Source organism: Giraffa tippelskirchi, chromosome 12 (genome assembly GCF_054371585.1).
Source record: "Giraffa tippelskirchi isolate mGirTip1 chromosome 12, T2T-mGirTip1v1.2.pri, whole genome shotgun sequence".
In the NCBI taxonomy this organism is placed as follows: Eukaryota; Metazoa; Chordata; class Mammalia; order Artiodactyla; family Giraffidae; genus Giraffa; species Giraffa tippelskirchi.
Genome location: NC_137286.1, coordinates 146,623,523 through 146,645,860, shown reverse-complemented (window position 1 = coordinate 146,645,860; position 22,338 = coordinate 146,623,523). Strand labels below are relative to the sequence as shown.

General features: G+C 41.4%; 2 protein-coding genes across 14 annotated transcripts in view; one reads left to right on the top strand and one right to left on the bottom strand.

The window, feature by feature from the left end:
• Nucleotides 1-119: 119 nt before the first annotated feature.
• The window catches only part of ABHD13 (abhydrolase domain containing 13), a 60,544-nt gene continuing 38,325 nt past the window's right edge, over nucleotides 120-22,338 (bottom strand). Inside the window, exons 1-4 of one of the 5 annotated variants that reach the window (XR_014071660.1) lie at nucleotides 20,188-20,347; nucleotides 17,873-18,557; nucleotides 5,214-5,333; nucleotides 120-5,104 (exon numbers count right to left, since the gene is read on the bottom strand). Coding sequence is in view for 4 of the 5 variants with exons in the window: in XM_081551433.1 (XP_081407559.1) it covers nucleotides 4,071-5,084 (1,014 nt within the window). In the remaining variant the exon portion in view is untranslated. Of the gene's footprint in view, nucleotides 5,105-5,213; nucleotides 5,334-17,872; nucleotides 19,785-20,187; nucleotides 20,348-22,338 lie in introns of those variants that run through there. The other 4 variants (XM_081551437.1, XM_081551436.1, XM_081551433.1 and 1 more) reach the window with 4 other exon arrangements.
• The window catches only part of LIG4 (DNA ligase 4), an 84,063-nt gene continuing 82,215 nt past the window's right edge, over nucleotides 20,491-22,338 (top strand). For 5 of the 9 annotated variants that reach the window (XR_014071657.1, XR_014071658.1, XM_081551429.1 and 2 more), the window contains exon 1: nucleotides 20,521-20,734. The gene's annotated coding sequence lies outside the window, so the exon portion shown is untranslated. Of the gene's footprint in view, nucleotides 20,735-22,338 lie in introns of all 9 variants that reach the window. The other 4 variants (XR_014071659.1, XM_081551430.1, XM_081551432.1 and 1 more) reach the window with 1 other exon arrangement.

The window sequence follows — 22,338 nt, the reverse complement described above, 5'->3', positions numbered from 1 at the left end:
CACACCAATAAAAATTCACTAATTTCAGTACAAATTCAGGAGTTTATTTGACCACTGAGGAAGCTTGAATGTCCTTTCATATAATTTAGGTTAATAGAAAAGACCGAAAACAAACTATCTTAAGACATTAATCAAACTTTTAATGTATCAATTTATTGCATATGTCAGTACAGAAAAATAGAAAGTATATTTTAAAAGAAATTTATTGTAAAAAAACAAATGTAAATGTTTGCTTGCCATGATTACCACATAATGCACTATAACATTCAAATCTGAATTATAAAATTTTATTACGGCTTCAAATAAAATATGGCAAATAACAAAATATGATTTACATTATGAAGCTGGATTAACTTATTTTATCCTGCATGTATCTGAATAGGTTGAAAACAACTTTGAGTTTTCAGCATATGGTGTACTGACAGAAATTGTTCAACATACACTCATCCCTGTTACATATGTATATATGACACTTTTCATAAAAGTATCTCTTATACACAGTCCTATTGTTAAACTACATTTTTGAGAAACAAAATATAAATGGAGGTATATTTGTGCCATCTGGCAAAAATGTGTTGACTACTATTAGAATGAATGCATTTATTTCGCCACACAAATGGATACACTATTTCTGATTAGCTAAGATGATGTGCATATATGGCAATATAAGTTAACAGAAGTACTTTTTATTTTCTACTCTGATTTAAAAAATAGATGTCTGTGCTCTGTCATTCACAACTTTACCTGAGTGATATGAAAATACATAAATTTAAGCGGATAATCCAAAAGTACTCTTTTCATGTTTCTTTCTCCGTACCTGCAGTCAAACATTAAGAAAAACGGAGAGGGGAAAGGTCAGTGGAGGTTTTCGGTATATCTCAATCACGACCTAATTTAAGGGATGTCCGTGACACCCCTTTTTAAGACTTACCGTATTTACTCCTAACCTCAAGGAAGGGACTCAATCAAAAACTACACTTTGGCCGGGCTTGCATGATAGTTTATATAAAATTGAATATGGCCTTCATTAAGTCCACCAAACAAGCCCAGACCCATCTCAAACCAAATGTTATAAACTACTCGTAAGAAATGAGTATGAAAGCATCAGGTGGCATGAATCCTCAGTTAAGTATACAGTATCATTAATCTGGTGACACAAAGGTAGAACACGGGTTATTATCAACTGTCTACAGTCACGAAAAAAATAAATTTAAGCTGTCCCATAACAAAATTCAGAATACCATTTTAATGAAAATACCAGTTTTACAGTCAAAGTATTTGCAAAAACATAGGGTAGATACAATTAACAGGTGCTCCAGTCGCCTTCTCGGTTAGAAACACCTTGCGTTCACATGTTCTGCGTTCCATGTTCTGTTTCCTGTTCACCAACCTCACCGGCTAATTACATCCTACATCTACCCTTATCTCCCTTTCCAGTTGTTTCTGTCTTGTTAGTATTCTTTTATCTGTTAGGAATGATTTCCTCCTGAATTTTGCAGTTTCTTTAGGATACTCTTCGCTATTTTACTTCCAATAACCCCTTTTAAAATAATGGATTTTGAGCTCAATGAATTTTATTCTTCCATTTTAAAAATCACTCTAGGATTTCCAAATTACAGTTAAAAACTCACCCAGAAAGTCCTACAGCTGCTCTTGCATAAATGAGACAGAAATTAATAAACAAGATGGACACAAGCCTATACCCACCCACTAAGAGATGAGTCCAAAATGAAGGTGTGACTCATGAATTCATGTTTTATTGACCAGTTGCTCTGGCCTCAAAATTAGATGTTTAAAAAAAAAAATGATGCCATGGGCTTCATGAACCCCTGATAATAGGAGTTAGTCTTCTACCTGTTTCCCATCTAAGGAAATAGTCTCAACTACAGAAAGAAGCTAGGAAAGAAAGATTTAAATACTACAGCCCTAGACACAACCTCTCCCCTTTGCTGCAGAAAGAAAGGCTCCTCAACCCAAAGACAAGAATGAAGGTAGGAATGGGATACACATAATTTCTGAAGTCCTGGTCCAAAAAAAGGGGGTGAGGAGGTTGCTAAAAAAAACCAAAACAAAACAAATAAACCTGAAGTACTAAGAAAAACAGCAGCATTAAACAAAACACTGATGAAGAAAAAGCTTTTTATGCTTCATCAGTATAATATTTATAACTAAAGTTGATAAATTGCTCCACAGTGTAATAAATGATCACATGAAAACATAATGTACTTTGTAAACGCTAAAAAATGACCCAAGTCTGGGTAAGCTCATGTCTAGACACACTACATTTTCATGTCCTCTTTCTTTTTAGCGTATTACTATCTGGGCCAGTCATTCTGCACCACAATGACCGACAGGATGAGCGCAGCCTTTAACTGCCGTGAACTTACACATACAAAAGACACCACCCATGATGTGCAGTTCCAATTGTTTTAAAAAAAATCATGACTTTTCTACAATTTATAGAAAACATTATCCTGGAGAAATCACACTTGCTGTATTTTCTCCTAAACACTGACAGAAAGTGAGAGACAAGAATGTGATTTGGCAAAAGTGTCTCTAGCCCTGTCTTCACGGAAAGAGTTTTCAACTGAGGTCAAGATTATACTGACCCATTCTTTCTCTGCCTGAGCTGCTTGCATAAAGCCAATAAATACAGCTAAAATATTCAAAACAGCATACATGAGAGCTGACATAACAATGTACACATCTCAATTACCTCTAATTTTTGAGGACTGCTTATGTTTTTTCAGGTAAATCTTGTAAGTTTAAGGGGCTCTTTTTTTAAGTAAGATTTTCTTACTCTTCTATATGTCTAAATACTACGTCTCACTTACACCCATTTAATGGTTAAATGTGGTAACAGGTTCTGTGATAAAAAGCTCTAGAGTTCTTTCACTCACCCATTCTCACATGTAGAAAATGAATAAATAAGACTTTCTAAAGCTGTCTTCTGATGCAGCTCCTCTATTTTACAACTGAAACATTAAGCTGAGGAATATAATTCTCATTTACTTTTGTTTTTGTCACTTCTATTTTCAGCAAGTCCAATAAATGTTACCTTGGCTTCAGTGGGATAGATCCACCTAGAAATCTGGATTTAAAAAAGCAAATGTAGGAATTTTTGTAAAACAGTATGTACAATAATGTAATAAGACTTCCTAATTGATTCTTAAACAGGTTCTGATCTTCATTATGACTGCTTATTAGTGGTTCAGCTGTAGACTTACAAAACTGACAGAGGCTAAAATTCTTTTTGCCACCAAAATTATTGATACAAATGTTAAAAAGTTCAAATATGCACATCAAAGCTGCAGTAAAAGTCTCAATTTCTGTTTTTACATGCCATGATCCAGACTGTACCTAACAAAACACGGTACATTTACACTGGAAAAGGGGGTCCCACTTATTTTGAAGAAAAGGCTGGATCTCAGGATTCAGCAGAGCAAAAGTCAACGGCGACCTGCACACAGGCCTCAATTTCATTTCTGGCTAAAAACAAAATAGAGTTTACATAAAAATAGATATAACCCAGGTTACCATATACACTGGTATATGATCAGTACTATTTACATTAAAAACAGTGCATTGCATAAGTCAAGGAATAAAATACCACCATGCATTTCATTTTAATTTTTAAGGTGAAAAATGCAATTACAGAACTAAGTTTGCCTACCATGATTGTCCCAATATTTACTAAAGGAATAATACCCAAAGGTTTCTCGTTTACATGTCTCCTTCCACACTTAGTCATTAATCTAAGCGTCACACGGATCACACGTACGTCTTGAGCAACAAGAAACTTTTGAATATGCTATAATAGCATATTAAACTCAAGATATGGATACGCAACCACACTGAAAAGTTTGATGAAAACGTATGAAATAATCCCAATAATTATAGTTTTTCAAATGTAAAAAACTATTTGGATCATTTTAAAGGAGCACTGAAGTCCTTTCAAAGTTTAATGTCACTCTTCAGACAAGTACAGACATCACACACTTCTAGAAAGGAGTATTTTTTTATCATTCTGCACAAATTAAAATACAGTGCCTTAACGGAAAAGAAAACCATCATATAATTGTCACATTAGATGAAGTTTTGGCCATCTCCTCAGGAGAAGGGCTCTTCATCACTTCTCTGATGAACTGCTCGAGGGCCGTGAAGTAACCCTGGCACTGCCAAGTATCATTATGAGTGCCGTCGGGAAAAATGGCTAATCTCTTAGTCCGAGATGGGGAGAGTTCATAGAGCTGCTTCATCATCACTGGCGGGATTAGCTGGTCGGAGAGTCCGGAGATGAAGAGAGAAGGCATTCTGCACTGGGAGATTTTTCTGTAGGACAAGAACTTATTTTTGTAGCACCATAAAGGAAGATAACGCATTGGAAAGAATGAAAATAAAGTGCTGGCCATATGCGGTATGCTTAAAAATGTGTTCTCAACCATAATGGCTGAAATCCTATGTGAATTCTCAGAAGCCAAATGAACAGCTACTGCTCCTCCCAAGGAACGGCCAAAAAGGAAAATTTTTGTTTTGTCAAGGTCGGGTCTGGTCATCACATAGTCCAGCACAGCCTCAGAATCAAGGTAGAGTCCTTCTTCACTTGCTTCTCCTTCACTTTTTCCATAGCCTCGATAGTCGACCAGCAGAAGATTAACTTTGAGGTTAACCAACATAAGCAAGGCATTCGGCAACCTGTGGCCTATGTTGCCTGCATTCCCGTGAAAATAAATTATAGTTGGGGAATAGGGTGAGCTGTCTCCAGTGTATCTTATCAAAATAAGATTCAGACGCACTCCATCTTTGGTTCTGATGAAAATGTTTTCATGTGGAATACCAGTGGGCATGGGAACATAAAGGCGCGAAGACGACGGCTGTTCTGGGAAGTAAAGCAATACATCCTGGAATTTATACAGAATACCTGCTATTGATATGAATATTAACAGAAGTAAGACAATGCCTCCATACAGATGAAAGGTCACTATTAAAGATAACAGAGAAATGCGGCAGAGAGCCCAAGACCAGGAAGCCAAAGCTACCAGCCATCTTTCAACAAAGTTCCACAGCATCCAGGACTTTTCCATTGTGGCTCTCTGCAAGTGTCCTAGAGAGAAAGAGAGAGAGAGTCAGTGAGGCGACATGTATCTATTAGCTTAAAAGTTAGATCCATGATATAACAAATCCCATCACTAGGAGAATCCTTGGAAACCTACATCAGTCCATCCACAAAACCGACTGTTCTAATTCTCTTGGTCCCTTCGGTTCTCAAGCTGTTTTCACCCTCCACTGCTGTACTGATGAAAGACAAATATGCATCAAATTATATTCATTTTCTAAAAAGAAAAAAAAATGCAAGTTTAAAAAAAAATGCATTAAAAAATACTTTCATTCATGTATTTTCCTTGATTTAACAGAGAAATAAACTGATGCCATGTTCCCAATTTTTTCCAGGAGGGAACAGAGGCTCAGGAGCCTAAGTGAATTGGCCACGTTCCAGCTCTGCAGGCAGAAGAGCCCAGAGGCCAAGAAGCACGCCGCCAAGGTTCCTGGTGCACCCACTGGTCAGCTGAGGAGGGTGAGGGCAGTTTTCTAAATGGAGGTGAAGTTGACACATAACATTACATTAGCTTCGGGTCTACTTATTTCCTGTACGATGATCACCAAAATAAGCCTAGTTAACAGCCATCAACATATGTAGGTGTAGGTACAACATTCTTTCCTTATAAGGAGAACATCCGAGGTGGCACCTCACTGCAGCTCTGATTTGTGTTTCTCTAATTAGTGGCGCTGAGCATCTGTTCACGGGCCACTGGCCATGTGCATGTCTTCTTTGGAGAAATGTCTAGTTAGGTCTTCTGTACATTTTTTGATTGGGTTGTGGTGTTTTGCTGTGTTTTTGATATTGAGCTATATAAGCTGTTTTTCTATTTTGGAAAATAAGCCCTTATTGGTTTCACGATTTGCGAATATTGTTTCCCAGTCCATAGGCTGTCTTTTCATTTTGTTTATGGTTTCCTTCGCTGTGCAAAAGCTTTTAAGTTTAATTAGGTCCCATTTGTTTATTTTTTGCTTTTGTTTCCATGACTCGACAGATCCAAAAAACATTGTCACAATTTATGTCAAAGAGTGTTCTGCCTATTTATTCTTTTCGATGAAATCGTACATGAGATTGTTTTAATTTCTCTGATAGGTCATTATTAGCATATAGAAACACAACATATTTTTGTATATTGATTTTGTATCCTACAACTTTATTGAGCTAAGTAGGTTGGGGCAAATTTTATTAAAGAGGGAGTTAACAGAGTCTAACCTGTCAAGATCAGTCCAATATACTTTATTGTCAATTTTGCACATTATAGAAAAAATTATAATTAAACTAGGATACAAAAATAAAGTATCCCCTCCCCCCCATTTGGAGGTTTGCAGCTAAACTTAAAAAACAATTTAAAACTGTGCTCAATCGCTCAGTCGTGTCTGACTCTTTGAGGCCCCATGGACCGTAGCCCACCAGGCTCTTCTGTCTATGTAATTTTCCAGGCAGGAATCCTGGAGTGGGCTGCCATTTCCTTCTCCAGGGGATCTTCTCAACCCAAGGATAGAACCCTCGGTCCCTTGCATCTCCTGCATTGGCAGGCAGATTCTTTACCACTAGTGCCACCTGGGAAGCCTTTTCTAATACTGTATTATTTTTAAGAGTCTAATAATTTGTGTTTCACAACTGATTTAAAAGAAACTTTAGACTGCTAGTATTGTGCAACATGCTCCATCTTTTATACAGCCCTTACTGCCATTTCATACCAATGAGTCAACAAAGACTGCTACGGTATACTGATAAGGCTGTAAACACTTGGGGGGTAGGTGTGAAACAAAGACACAGAAATTCTATCTGAGAACCAGAGGTAAGTGAAGAAAATTACTCACGGGAGAAAAATCTTTTAAAACTTTGCTGAAAAATATAACTGATGTAAAGAAAATACATAAGAAAAGCTTTCAGAAGTCAATGTTTTTATAATCAAATAAAGTTTAGGTATACTGTCTTAAAAAGGCAAAAGAGGTGAGATGCTACAATTTTCTGTAGTCATCTACTTAAGTATTTACCATTAAAAAATAACATTCTCTTTTACTAACAAAACTATCCATAAAGAAGTTAGTCTTAAATTTAATAAATAATTGTTAATGACTTATTTTTAAAATTTTACTGTATGCCATAAACTTTTAAATGTAGCATTTTAGTTCATCAAATTAAACACTGAAGATCAAGTTAAATTATGCTGGCTATAAAGGGGAGTTAGATGATTTAATAGATTTAATTTTTCATCATTATCTCACCAAAAATAGTTAACTAGTTCACTAAACACGGAGTTTCAAATTTGAGTTTTTTGTTCAAATGACTCTCTTTGAGTATAAACCAACAGTCTAGTATTTTTCTGAAGTTTCTCTGAAATCAATACTGCCACCCAGTTGTGGCAAGTTTTATTACAATACGCTCGATGGTAAGCCAGAGAAAAGCAGGTATGGGAGGTGAAGACAAAAATCCAAGCTTAAAAGACACAGCAGCAATACCTGAGCATTAGGGGTCAGACCTGGGTAAGAATCAGGCTGAAAGAGGCCACACTACAGCAGCTGAACAAGCCGATGGCACTGAGTCCTGAATAACTGTTCCAGGTCAGCAACCAACGCAGTGCACGGTCTAGTGTCCATCACCAGTACACTAGATAGGGCTACTCTATAACCTTCAGTATGGTTTTTCCAGTGGTCATGTATGGATGTGAGAGTTGGACGGTGAAGAAAGCTGAGCGCCGCAGAATTGATGCTTTTGAACTGTGGTGTTGGAGAAGACTCTTGAGAGTCCCTTGGACTGCAAGGAGATCCAATCAATCCATCCTAAAGGAGATCAATCCTGGGTGTTCATTGGACCGACTGATGTTGAAGCTGAAACTCCAATATTTTGGCCACCTCATGCGAAGAGCTGACTCATTGGAAGAGACCCTAATGCTGGGTAGGACTGGGGGCAAGAGGAGAAGGGGACGACAGAGGATGAGATGGTTGTGGATGGCATCACTGACTCGATGGACATGGGTTTGGATCGACTCCGGGAGTTGGTGATGGACAGGGAGGCCTGGCGTGCTGCAATTCATGGGGTCACAGAGTCGGACACGACTGAGCGACTGAACTGAACTGATAGGGGCAGGTCTCAGAAACACATCTCACCACTCTCTTCTTTCATCTAATGCTAATACTTAGTTAATTTAATCTTTATTTATGTAAGTGTAAGAGAATGACTTTCATTTGTACCTAGCAGTTCTATTAGGAAAATTTGGAAATAGGCATTTATTTTATATATCAAGACAAAAGAATTTTTGTATAATGATTAGGATAAATAAGGTTTGGGGTATAACATACAAATATACTAGAGCACTGTACCATTTGGGAAAAATATATCATTTAAGATATATCTTTAGTGAAAAAAGGTACTTTTTTTTTTCATAGTCAAGCCAATCATTTATGACAGAAGTATCAGAGAAATGCGTAACTCAAATATCATTTGTTTTGTGACATAGTAGGAAAAAACACAGTAAAATTCCACCACCTTGAAGTCAGATCTACCAGGTGTTTGTTAAGTAATCTTGGGTGTATCACTTATTTTCAGTTTCAATTTTCTTTTCGGTAGAATGAGAATTTTTGAAATGTTCATGTAACTGCATTTTGAACACTGGACATGTATATTTGAGAGTGGACATCAGAAAAGTGGCGTATTTGAGTCCATTATTGCTTAGGAGTAACAGGATTAACCCTGCAGTTTCCCACAAAGCATTCCTGAAAAGGCACCTACATTGAATGACTCTGTGATACACAAATGCAAGCTTGCAGTGGACTGTCACACTGTGCAAGTCGGCAACAGTCAACTCATTTTGAGGAACAGCCAATGGAAGTCAATGTTAAGGATTGGTTAATAAAAAATGTTCTAGAGAGTGTGTGTGTCTTCTCTTTAATGCACTGCGGCATACAAGTGGTTTAGAAAGAGACCTCTGCTCATGGACGGCCTTATTTTTCCTAACCCCATTTGCCAATAACTTCCGCTCCCCATTCTGTACCATACCTCCATGCTCTTAAAGGAACTGGATCTAGCAAACAATCCAAGAAGGACTTCTTATTTAATACATTTGCTGAAACTATCAACGAAGTACAATTACTCAAGCCATAACTCGAGCCATCTGCTGAGATGTAAAAATAACTTTGCATAAACCCAGATGCTATGATGGTCAGTAAAAAATGAACACGTCCTTGAAAACAGTCCACAGATCCTACAGCTAGCAGTAAGTTTCCCATTTGTTTTGCCAAAAAAATTAGTGTGAATAAAGGGTTAACAAAACCTCTTCTCCTCCATGAAAAAATAACGACCTCTGGTTAACCCTCCATCACTGTTTCCCTGGGAACCTCCTAAAGGTAGGCGATTAGAAATGTTTCCGAGGAACACTCTGTGTGGTGGACCTGAAGCCACTGCAGAGCTAAGTCTAGGCTGAGTGGGGTAAGGCATGTGCCTGGTACGTTCTCTGCTGAGTCCTGGAGACTATGCCCATGTCCCGCAACAAAAAGATCCCGTTTCCTGTGGAGCATGAAGCAGCTGGGTCACAGCACTGCCTGCGCCCAGCCCTGCGTCCACTTTCCACCGGCCTGAGCTGTCACCTGGAATGATACACCTGATGCTGCCAAGCCAGGCCTTCTACCCGCATCTTTCAACAAGGCAGTGGGAGGCTGGTGTCAGGTATGGTCTACTGGGTCTTTTGAGAACGTCCAGCTGAACCCAAGCCCACTGCTGCTGGTCATGCAGAATAAGCAAGGCAATTAGTTACCCCTTAAAAAGTACACCTTAGGAGGCAAACATTTATAAAAGGTGTTGCCAGAAGAGATGGATTTTTTGCCAGGCTCTTTTGCACACTGCAATGCTTTGCTGATAACATCTCAGAACCATAAGCCATCAAGAGAAACGGTGAGCTTAACATACCTAAAGTGAAACCAAAGTTTATACTAATTAGAAAAGCTGCTTAGAGGGAAGGACATTAGACCTGTCGAGCACAGAAGCTTGGTCCCCAGTAGCCCTCATCTCCCATACTTCTTTCACATCATTACCATGCTTTCAACCTTATGCCTGGTGGTGGTGGTGGAGTCGCTCAGTCGTGTCCAACTCTTGCGACCCCATGGACTGCAGCCCGCCAGGCTCCTCTGTCCATGGGATTCTCCAGGCAAGAATACTGGAGTGGGTTGCCATTTCCTTCTCCAGGGGATCTTTCCAACCCAGGGATCAAACCCGGATCTCCTGCATGGCAGGCAGATTCTTTACCGAGTGAGCTACAAGGGAAGTCCCACATCTTAAATATCCTAACTTATTCCCATTTCTCAATTATGCCTTTGCCAAGTTATCACACATTAAATGACTCTCAAGTCCATCTATCTGTGTCTTTAACCATCCCAGCACCTGCTTAACCACGAAGAGAATTCATCAGAAAGCGTGAGCTGTCATGAGGCTCTCTTGTAAACAGCACGCCCCGCCTGCTGGTGAGTCCAGCAGATGTCCCTCAGCCCACACCGCAGCAGCGTGCCGCTAAGGAGCTAGATCCTGAATCTTCCCCCGTTTCCAGGAGAACCAGACTCTCATGCGTCTCCCTCTGACCCACCCCGAACACAGGCGTTTTCCAAGGCCCTGTATACGGCCCCTTCTTTCCCTCGGGGAGTTCATTCTTTCTCATGCCTCCATCATACCTGTTTATGAATTATGAATTCTTCATGTCTACTTCATCCATAATCTCAATGTATCTGTTTGTTGAGTACCTGACGCTTCATAAGCAACTCAAACTTATCCCAAGCTAAACAAATCCTACTTAGCCAATGTTTTCCATGGTTTATGTAAATTATGAACAAAAAAGCAAGATATGTGAACGAATGTTTTTTGAAAAACAACGGATTCTAGGGCTTAATATAAAATAACATGCAGAGTAAAACTATGTTACAGTATCAAAAATAACTACACTATCATAGCATGTTTTACAGCTAAATAAAAAATGTCAATCTTAGAAAAGTAAGTGTTTGTGCTTTTTATTTAGATAAAGTGGTTAGAAGTATCACATTGATATTAGTGAACAATTCTCAAAAAATAACCTATTAAAAACATGACTAATTTTCTATTATGCATACTCAAAGTAAATCTAATCATGATTGTTTCTTTTTAAAAAGAACAGTTTTGAAACAATTAGTAATCTTTTTATACTCTATTAGCACTTGGATCATAGGAATGAAGTGTATGGATCTGCTGATGATCACTGTGAGAATTTTATGGTCAACATTAACTAGTTTGATTCACCGTGACCGCTCCGTATGCTTCCTATCTTTAAATATCAGCACAATAAGCAATTTAAGGTTAGAGATATAAAGAATGGATAGCTTGGAGCTGTCAGAACCACCCTGCTGGTTACAGGGTGAGCTGAGGGTCCAGTCAGCTGAGGGAGCGATGACGGACATGCTCACCTGACCTCCATCACGTGCTGCCACACACAGACTCAAAAGATGGCAGATGGTTCCATTCCTACGGAGAGATATTGAAATAACTGTTCTATAAGCTGAGGCTTAAAAAGGAGAGATTACTAGCAAGTGTGTGCCCACCCTCAGTGATAGTATCACGTGAGTTCTCAAGGGCGTTCTCAAGCCCAGCCTAGACCACAGAACAGCCCCATGGTTGCTTTCCCAGCCTCGTCAGATTCCAGTGCAGGCTATCATCCTATTTAAAGGTGAATGGCAGTGCCACCAATACCTGCACACATCTGCTATCTCAATCACAGACAGTACAGATGATTCAAAATTTATAAATACGCAATTTTTTTAAAATAACAGGACAAAGCACAACTCCAGGGTTAAGAATTTCTCTTACTTTCCATCAAGCAGCTATGTCTCTCATTTTTATTCATTTAGCACAGTTCTTCACAGGAACTGGAAGCATTCAAAGAAAATCTAAATAAATACTTGGCTAGGGCAGTGTGAAGGAGAGCATTTGAACTGGGTGAACTATAAGGTCCCCATGAAGCCTGAGACCTTTCTATGCCCGTGTTCTCAAAGTGTGGCTGCACACTCCTGGGGTCCCCAAGGTCCATTCAAAGGGTGTTTCAGATCAACAAGATCAATATATGTAGACTAAAACACTATTAGCCGTTTCACTGTATTTGCACTAGTGCTACAAAACCAAAGATGGGTGAAACTGCTGGTGCCGTAGCAAGATTCAAGACAGGGGCAGCAAAATGTGGGCGCCATTTTACTCTTTACCACAACTCAGTGAGTCTCCTTTTCAACATTTTGTGACAACGAGTGATCAAGCCAGGGGGGCACGTGAAGCGCTAACGCTGAGTGCGCCTGTGTGCTCAGTTCCATCCGAATCTTTGCGACCCTATGGACTGTACTGAAATACATTCGAGGTGTGGGGTGAACCAGCTGCTTTATTTAAGTGACACCATTTTTACCTAAAAAGACAACTGATAAACTGTGGTTATTCAGACTTGTGTGTTTGCCAGACATTTTTTCTGGAAAATGAGTGAAGGTGCCAATAGCTTCCTCGAAATAAGAAACTTTTCTGATGGCACTGGGATGGTGATGACGCTAACAAATCTGATTTTTGACAACATATTAAGTGTATGAATATTTGCAAGAATCTGCCCAACACAGTAAACTAATATTTTCAATGAGCAATGACTGGTGTCACAAAAATCAAGCATGGGTAAAAAAAATTCATTGAAAGATAAACCAATGGATTTTACCATAATGGAGACAAAAAGTTCTTTGATATGGATTTCAGATTCCACAATGTAACTGATCTTTAAGAAACTACCATCTGTTGAGTATATCCACAATTATCTGAAAAGACTATTAAAATAACCTCTTTACAACTATAAATCTGTGTGAGCCTGACTTTCTTCATAAACTTCACCTAAAACAACCTACCATATGACAGTGAATGCAGAAACATGATAGTATGCCTGTCTATTAAACAGACATTAAAGATATTTACAAAAATGTAAAACAGCGCTATATTCCTTGCTAATTTCTTGGCAAAGATGGCTGCTTTGCATAAAAATGTTATTATGTTAAAATACGATGGATTTTTTTACTGTTATTTTTAAGTGATAAAATTATGTATTTTATAAGCTCCCACTCTTAATTTCTAACACAATAAATATCTTTCTATATAGTCTACATATACAAAAACTCTTTGGAGTCCTCAACAATTTTTTAAAATGTGAAGGTGTTCTGAAACAAAAAAAGTATGAGCACCGCTGTTGTACCCTGCCTAACTACATAATTTTAGTGCCTTTTTCTGCAGAGACTTAACACCTTTAAATTAAGAATGAGGTACTACCTTAATTTAAATCTTTTGTGCGTTATAATATATACAGGTTTCTAAAGCTTTTTAGGTGCTGGAAGAGAAATATCTTCAATAAAGACACATCATTTCTTTGGGTTCCCAAGGATTATGGCGTTAAGACAGATGAGAAACACGCGGAGATGACCTGTCAGCCTGGGTCATCTATCGCCCTGAGTGACTGGCTTTGACCCCGTCACTGCTGCTTGGGACACCTTGGGTGACTAATCACATTCACATTTAAACATGGGGAACCACTCTGAATGAGCATCCTTGCACATCACTTTCTGAGTTTCTACGTTTGCAAAAGGAAGCAGTTAGCTGAATAATACCTAACGTCTCACAAATTCTACTTTACAGGTGATAGAGAAAAATTATAGGCTGGAATTGGAAAGTAGGCATTGGATTATAAATAATACTGTTTTCACTGACTAGTACAGTGGAAATTTGGAGGCCCTGGCTGTGTGACTTTTAAGAGTGCCTGAAAAGTTACTGAGAGACACAGGACTCCAGAAACCACAGGTGTGTGGAGACATGGTGATTTTACATTTCAGCTGAGGTTTGCAAAATATTTTACTCATCAAATATTTTCAGTCTCTTTCCCAGACCACCACTATCAAAGTAATATTTCTAACCAACGCACAAAGTGTAGAAAATAACTTTGGCTAAAGAGTCCTCACAGAATAATCGACATCGTTATGTTTCAGGAGTTTGTAATTAATGGAGGGGAAGAAGAAAAGCTGGTATACAAAGACCACCATGAGTTTCCATGAACTCTGCCGGGTTTTTTCTTTGCTTTGTGCAGGGAACTCAGGTTATTCTCTCCAATAAGAAGCAATGCCAGTGATGCAAACAGCACCTTCCAGATTAATTCCAAGTCTACAGTAGCAACGACCCTCAACCTCCTCCTCACCAAAGAATACCTCTGCTTTCCCTGTGAAGCTGGCAGTCTCTTCATATCAGTCCTTTATGATGCAATATTTCATCTAAAATTTTTAAATAAAGGTTAACAACTTACATTAAGAACTAAAACTCAAACTATGGGAATGAATACATTTAATTATGATTGTTCCAATAATTTGTTGTTGTTCGTCACTCAGTCGTGTCTGACTCTTTACGACCCCATGGACTGCTGCATGCCAGGCTTCCCTGTCCTTCACCATCTCCCAAAGTTGTTCAAATTAATGTCCATTGAGCTGGTGATGCTATCCAACCATCTTATCCTCTGCCACCCTCTTCTCCTTTTGCCTTCAATCTTTCCCAGCAGAGTAAACTGGGCAAATATGCTATTCTTTCAATCACAGATAAAATTTTATTTTAATGAAGGTTGGAACTATCTCACAAAAAGAGTAAATGCTAATTATCATTATTTTTAAACTGCAAAAGTTTACATTGAATTGCACAGTATATGTTCACTTACTGATTCTGCCAACAGTAAAAGGTCTTTGAAAACTGTAAAAGCTGTTTTACCTATACATGAATTAAACAGGAATTCCTCAAAAACAAACTGACTGAAGAGTAACCAATAATAAATACAATTTTAAACAAAACATCATTTTAAAAATGGTGTAAGTGTATTATTTTTAGTAAGTGTACTATTATTTTAAAGGCCTTTATATCCATCTCAACTGATGATTTTAGGAAAATCGTGTTAAAAAAAAATGCTCATACATTAAAAAAAAAAATACCAACAAGTGACAAAACCATGCGTAGGTTCAAGGGAACACTTAAAAAGTGGGAAGTAAATTCATGTGTCACTCCTGACCTCTACATCACAAGGGGAGAATGGTATCCTCTGGGGGAATTCACAGCTTCCAGTCACGTTTTGAGTAACAGAGAAGCAGATTCAGCCTTCCCGCCTTAGTGTATCTCCTTTTCTGCTAAGCACCAGGGAGTTAAGAAACCATGCCAGCTGCACAGCTGAAATGGAAACACAAATAGCCGCTATCAGTGTGCTGGAGACACCGCAGAATGAATTATCTATTTCCCTAGTGGTTACCCACATGTCATCAATAATGAAAAAGCGAGTATTAATAGTCCTATGGGACAAATGAACAATAATTGCCTATGGATATGCTGGAGAGCAACTCAAAGAGTTCAGAGAACATTTCAACTGGGATTTCAATCAGCTGAACAGACATCTGGAATACTATACCAGACAGCAACTTAGTAGCATTTTTGTGTTTCCCTTTCACTTGAAACACAGAAGACTTGGCACATCAGTCAACTCTGAAAGAACAAAAATGATAGATTCTTGTCACTATGGAAGTCAATCACAATTTGTTCTGAGAGTATAAATATCAAAGAAAGAAAATTAAAAAAAAGAAAAAAGATCCACAAGGCTAAAAATGCAAACAGTGTTTGAATAAAAAATGATAATGGAATTCAGGAAGTTTCCAACTTGTGAAGCGATACTGTTCTAAATACTATTAACCAAATGGATGAAACTTAGAATTCATTTTCTTATAAAATCAATGGTACAGGAGAAGCAAGATTCCCAGGCTAACTCATAAATAAAGTTCATGCCCTGAAAATGCTACAGCTTTGCAATTCCAGTACAATGTACTGCTGTAGGAGTTAAGGCTTATAAGAAACAGGAACATAAAATGTAGTAATTTATTATGCAGCCTATCACTTGAGGGAAAGAAAAATCTTAATTAGAAAAAAACTAGAATCCCTTCTTAAAGGTCTGTTCTAAAGAGTATACAAGGACCTCAAACGTTCTGGAGGTGACTAAACAAGAATTAGAAAGATTTTAGCATCTGTAACAAGTAAGTTCTAAATTAAAGAAAAAACAGAGAAATAGAAATAGATTCCCCTGAGGTGAGGTAAGTGACAAGAGAGGAAAGATCATGGCAAAACGTGAGGATGGATGGTTTCCCGTACCCACTACTGAGGTCAAACTGTTACCCCAGGACAGCGTGGTTAGTAAATGCTCTCATCCAGGCCTGAGGTGTGTCTGAGAAGATGGGAGGCACGCCAAGATGCATATGTTCAGAAATTCACAATCTGGCTTCCTTTCCTCATTCCAAACGAAATTCCTCATTCCAAAGGAAACTATCAATGGCAGGCAGTGTCTGTGCGATGGGAAGGAGCCTGTTTCCAAGCTCGGTACGTTAATAGCTAGGTGGCTTTTGCCAACCCATTCACCCTTTCTAAATATATGTCTCCTCATAGGTAAAAAGGAGATCAAACACCTAATGAAAACTCGGCTGAGATCAAATGTAACAGTGCGTTGGTAAACGCAGCTCCCTGTAGGAGACAGGATTTAAAGCATTCTATTTACCTGCGAGAGCAGAATGGGTGAAAGTACAACTAGCAGGTCTGCTCGACCTGGGTTCTAAAGAACGGCAGGACTCGCAGAATACCTGAGTCGTTGCACACAGGAAGTAATGAGGGCGACGCCTTCTTGTTTTCTATCAAAACCCAGCGCGGGTGGCAGTTCCTTCAGAAAGCCTTTCCTAGACCTCTGCTCCCTACTGCCAACCACGCCACATCCTGCAGTTTGCACAAACTCACGCGGTGGCACTCACTAGTGTAGCCTAACTCACCTGCTTTACACGGCCTGCGGATTCCTTGACGACAGTGACATCACCTTATGGAAATCCGCCTAAGGATTTTCAGGAGATTGAGCCAAAGCTGCGCACCCAATAAGTCTCTATTAACAATGACTGGGTTGAGCGGTCTAGGTCTTCAGCAGGACAATTATTAGGACAGAACACTAGACGGTCAATCGTGACTTCTTATTTACTTATTTGGAACAAAACTTAACCTTTTAGCAAAAAAGACATGCGAGCAATCTAAGCCTGCCCACGATGAAGAATTAACTACCCCACGCCGAATGATACCAGGAATAAGATGCCAGGAAAAGCGAGCTTGACACCTAAGAGCCCGCATCTCCTGTCTTTCCATTGAGTCCCTACTACAGGGTCAAAGTAACTCAAAGGGCCATTGAATAAGATTTGTTGGGGGGGGGGGGTTGTGACGATTGGGCGGTAAACTCTCGTGATGCATTTTACAGAAAAACATCCATACACGTTGCTGACACGGGCGTGTGCAGCCAGACTGACTTTCAACTCCACGAGGGTGCTCCGGGGCGGCTCCGTCAGCGCCCCGATAGTTCCTGCCCCGACAGCCGCGGCTCTCAGGGCCTGACCCTGACGTGAAGCGGCCCGGGCCGCCCCCAGCCCCCTGAGCCCTGGGAGCGGGGCTCCGGCCGCACCCGTCGCGAGGGTGGGCGGGCCGCGGCGGGGGCGCGGGGGTTCGCGCGCGTCCCCGCAGACGCCGCGGACAGCGGCTCTCGGACGCTCCTCGAGCCTCCTCCCGGCCCGCGGGGCACAGGCGCGCCCCGGGCGCCCACCGCGGCGTCCGTCAGGGCTTCTCCGGCCCCCTCAGCCGGCGGAGGCGCCCCCGCACGGCACCGCGGCGAGCAGCTCCCCCGAGACCCCCCGCCGGCCGCCCCGCACTCACTCAGACCCGCGGGCAGGCCGCGCACTCGGGAGCCGGCGCCGCGCAGCAGCGTCCCCCGGCGCCGCTTCCGTCGCTCCTCATCGTCCTCCTCCTCCGCCTCCCGCCGCGGGGCCGCCGCCGCCGTCGCCACGGTCTGGCCCCGAGCTCCCGCGGCGCCGCGCTCGGCTCTCCCACTTCCGGCCCACGCTCGGTGTCGCCGGCAAATGCCCCCGCCGGCTCCCACATCACCTGCTCTGGCCCTTCCTCCCGGGAGCGGGGAAGGCTGCCCCCGCTCTCCTGGGCATGCGCAGAGACGGCGGCCCGGTAGGGGCGGGGGAGTGTGGGCGAGGCCCCGGCGACGGAGGCCCGGGACGGACAAGATACCGCGAGGCCGGGTACCTCGTGCGATCGTGGTGGGCTGGGTACCCCCGCCGTGGGTGTAAGGCATCCTCCGAGCACCGGTAGGCCTCCCACCCTGCCTCTGATGCCTCAAGATCTGCTGCGGGACGCTTTTCTTCCCGAAGAAAGAGTGTCTGCCCCAGAAGGTTGTTAGAGGTATGGCAGTGAGTTCCGCCACTTCCATAAGGGCTTCCATAAGGGCACTTAACTTCTTGTCTTCTTCCAGCCCAGCCCGCTCCTACCTTCGTCAGGGTGCACCGTCACGAGCGAATGCATGTTTTATCAGGCCCCGACCACTTAGACGGCCCTTTTATTTAAAAAAAAAGAAAAAAGAAAAAAATTCAAAACTACCTTTTGCAACTTTTTACAAAAACCCAAGACCGTGGCAACATCTCCAGGGCCCCCTAACACGGCCTTGGATGGAACCACACAAATGGGAGTCTGAAGCTGGAACGTCGTGACTTTCACGGTCAACCCCCTGCGCACCAAGTTGTACCAAATTGTTTGTTTATAGGTGTCTGTCTCCTGTCAGTCCCTATTCTCTGGACTCTGTTTTATATCTATAGAGGATATGTCATAATGGTTTCTTAAAAAGTGAAATCGCTACCAGATTGAAAGCTCCAGCTCACAGAGGCTCTTGATAATAATTCCTGTTATTAGCTGATAAGCACCACCCACCAAGACAGACGACCGCTTACGAAAATAAACTAATAATCAAAGCAACTCGAGCAGATACTTAATGAAAAATTGTTGATTCTCTTTGAACCAAGCATTAGAAAGGCTACAATAACATGGTAAATTGGAGAGTGGGATTTGAATCAACTTGAGAGTTTGGTTTCGTGATTCATGGGTCCCCTGTTACATCACTAGTACAGAGCACAGTCCCCAGCATTATAGAAGCCTCAATAGACGCTGAACAAGGTACGAAAACGTACAGGAATGCCTTTGCAGAAGATGGGCGTGTAGGGGATCCTTTCACTTAACACTATGGAATATTCCTCCCAAGTACACAGATAAGTTGACTAGTAGGTGGGAGAATTACCCACAAAACAGTACCATGTGACTTTACAAGTCAAGTGATTTCAGAGAAATATTCAGTCAATAGAGGTGAATTAGACATATAAAGCAATTAACTGTTGGGCTAGAAGGAGCTAGACCTCAGTCTAGCTTTACTATATATTAGTACTGTGAATTAAATGTGTGTTCGTTTGTAAAAAGAGGCTTTTGTACAGTAGACAACTCCTAAGGGCATTTAACGGCTTCAAGATGTATTCTTCAAGCCTGTTGCAGCAAATTTCATTTTAAAGCAATAGTATTTTATGCTAAAATGAAGTGTCTAATTCTAAAAGTTGTTTCCTCCTACACTTTATGAATAAATTCTCAGTTTTCCATGGTGGAAGAGGACAAGGCATAAGAAGATACTGGTAGAAATCTATAGCTCCTAGAACGTAAGGATTCGGTTTGTTTTCGTTTCTCAATTTTGCCTGTGTAGTACAATTACAATATCATAGTAGCTGCTCAATAAAGATTTGTGGCATGGTTTTATTTTGAATCCTTGAATATAAACTAGAAGTCCACAGTTGATTTCCGAGTATGCAACTGTTTATATTATGAATTACACATTTTTTATTCTCATGAATTAGACGAGAACTCATCACAGTTTGCACCATCATGAAAAACACATAGGAAAGCACAGGCTTAGACAATTTTGCAAAAGCATATTTTTCCACCTAAATGAAACAGCAGACGTTTGGCGAAGGAAGGCGCCCTCTTCCCCCCTGGGCGGTTTCACAACCACGGAAATGAGTGTTGGTACCACTCTTTACACGTAGGGAGCGGAACTCGAGAGGTTGTCACCTGCCAAGAGCAGCCTAAAGAGAGGCACAGGCTCAAAGTGCCAATAACGAGCCACTGGACAAAGTGTTTTGCGGTCTTACTTCGCGACGAAATCCACTCTCGCGGGTCAACCGTTTGCAAATAGGATCTGCTGCTGAGGCCAACCGGATATGTGTTTGTAACCACACTGTAAAGCTGCCTCCGGTCCTCCGCAGCGCAGCCAGTCGGGCGGTTCTCCAGAGCCCTCCGGAAGGTTACTGCGCCTGCGCACGTCGTCTCCCTGACATCACAGCCTCTGGACCCCGCAGGTGCAGACGGCGCTTGCGCACAGCATCCTATTAAGTCGGGACCGCCCCGTCCGCAGGTAAGCGACTGCGCCTGCGCAGGGAGCAGCTTCCGGAAGCGACTTCCCGCGCTCCTGCTTCCGGTTTGGTGGCGGCGCCTGCGATTTCAGTTCAGGTAGGAGGCTCGAGCCGCGGCGGGGGAGGGACCTCGGATTCCGGGGAGGGCCCAGAGGTGAGGCGAAGGCTGGACAAGTGTTGCCAAGGAGGCGGGGGCCGTGTCTCGTCTTGTCAGTCCAGCAAACGCTGTGGTCCTAAGAGTTCAGGTTTCTCCTTGGTCCTTCGGTTCATCCGCCGGCGACCCCAGGTGAGGGGGCGTCGATGCCCTGGCGACGCGCTGCGTTAGAAGCCCCGTCTCGGCTTCAGGGTGCTTGCTCGGGACCCCACCCTTGGGACATGAGGCGAGGGAATGTGGTGCCTTTGACTCTCTCAAGAACCGTGTTGGCTGTTTGAATTGCCAAGATTCAGGCGCCCACCCTGCCAAATGGGGACCCTCTGGCGCAGTTGATGGGAGTAGTGTGGGTCCTTCAGTGATTTTGCACGGAAATCTGGCCTGAGGGATATGAGCGAGTGTGGGCTTGGGGGGAATGCTTGTTTCTCTTCTTACACTGGTTTTTTTCTCACGACTAATTTCTTTCTCCTGAGGTTCTTCCAGAATATCACAAAATGCTGTGGAAGGTGTAATCCCTTTTGTCTTGTCGAGGGTTGTACAGTCACTTTCTCTCCAATAAACTAGCGTTGACTCCTCTCCCATATTCACGGAATAAAACCTCGCTGGTTTGTTTTCGCTTTAGGGCGGCGATCTAGGCAGCAGTTGAATGAATGATGAGTCATTATTAGTACTAATTCTTGTATTCATTCTCTTAAGAGCTTTGCTTGGTACTTTGTAATATTTATGTTTTCAGTGGTGTTTTTTGTTTTTTTTTTTGAACCAACAAGCATTATAGTACTGAAATCGGTCAGGGGCTTATTAAATGTCATGTACTACGTTAAGCATCTTACGTAAATTGTCAGATGTCGTCCTAATTTATATGTAGTTATCAACCTCATTTCACACTTAAGGAAACTTAGAAAAGTTAAATAGTAGAGAAATTAAATAGTGCGTCATATCACACAGCTAATAAGTGTTAGACTTCATACTTAAACTCAGATTTATTGGACTTCTGAGCCCTAAGCACAAACTTGTTTTGCTTTTTCACAAATCAAAAATATCAGCTAAAATGCTCAGATTCCAAAAAATAAGAGTGTGTAAAAAAGCAGTGGAAATACTAATATTTGACTTTTTGTACAGTTTTCGTAAGTAAAAATTTTCGAGGTGTATTCATTTTATAGCAATTTTGGAACTTTGTTACTTATGTGACAGTCTTAGGACGCATGTATAGATCTACGTCATTATGTGGTTCTCACTGCTCCTGTAATTTGGGTCCTTGCCTGGGACTTTCTGAGGGAAACTGACTTTGAGTTCACAGTAGAATCTACAGATAGATCAGAAACCATACACCAGACTTGAGCATTCAAAGAAGTGTTTCTCAGCGTACTTCGTTTTATACATATTGTATGTGAATTGTAAACAGGGCATTGTGTCATAATGTACTGGGTTGAGGGAGCAGGTCTTGAGAGATGAGACAGTGAACAGATCTAAACAGGTGGTGCAGTCAGTTATGCAAATGAGATAGCGAGGGGAAGCCAGCTCCCATATTCAAAAATAAAAGACTCAGCATTGTGGTCTTCTCCTAGCCTGACTGACTGGGTAGAAGTTGGGTTTCCTTTGCCAGGAATTTGACTGAGAAGGGAGGCTGTTTTTCCCTATAGGCCCCCAAATAGATGTTGTTCACCTTCCCCAAAGTGGTCCTGACTGCTGAATGTTTTAACCAAACACTCCACCACTTGTGTGTGTGTGGGTGTGTGATC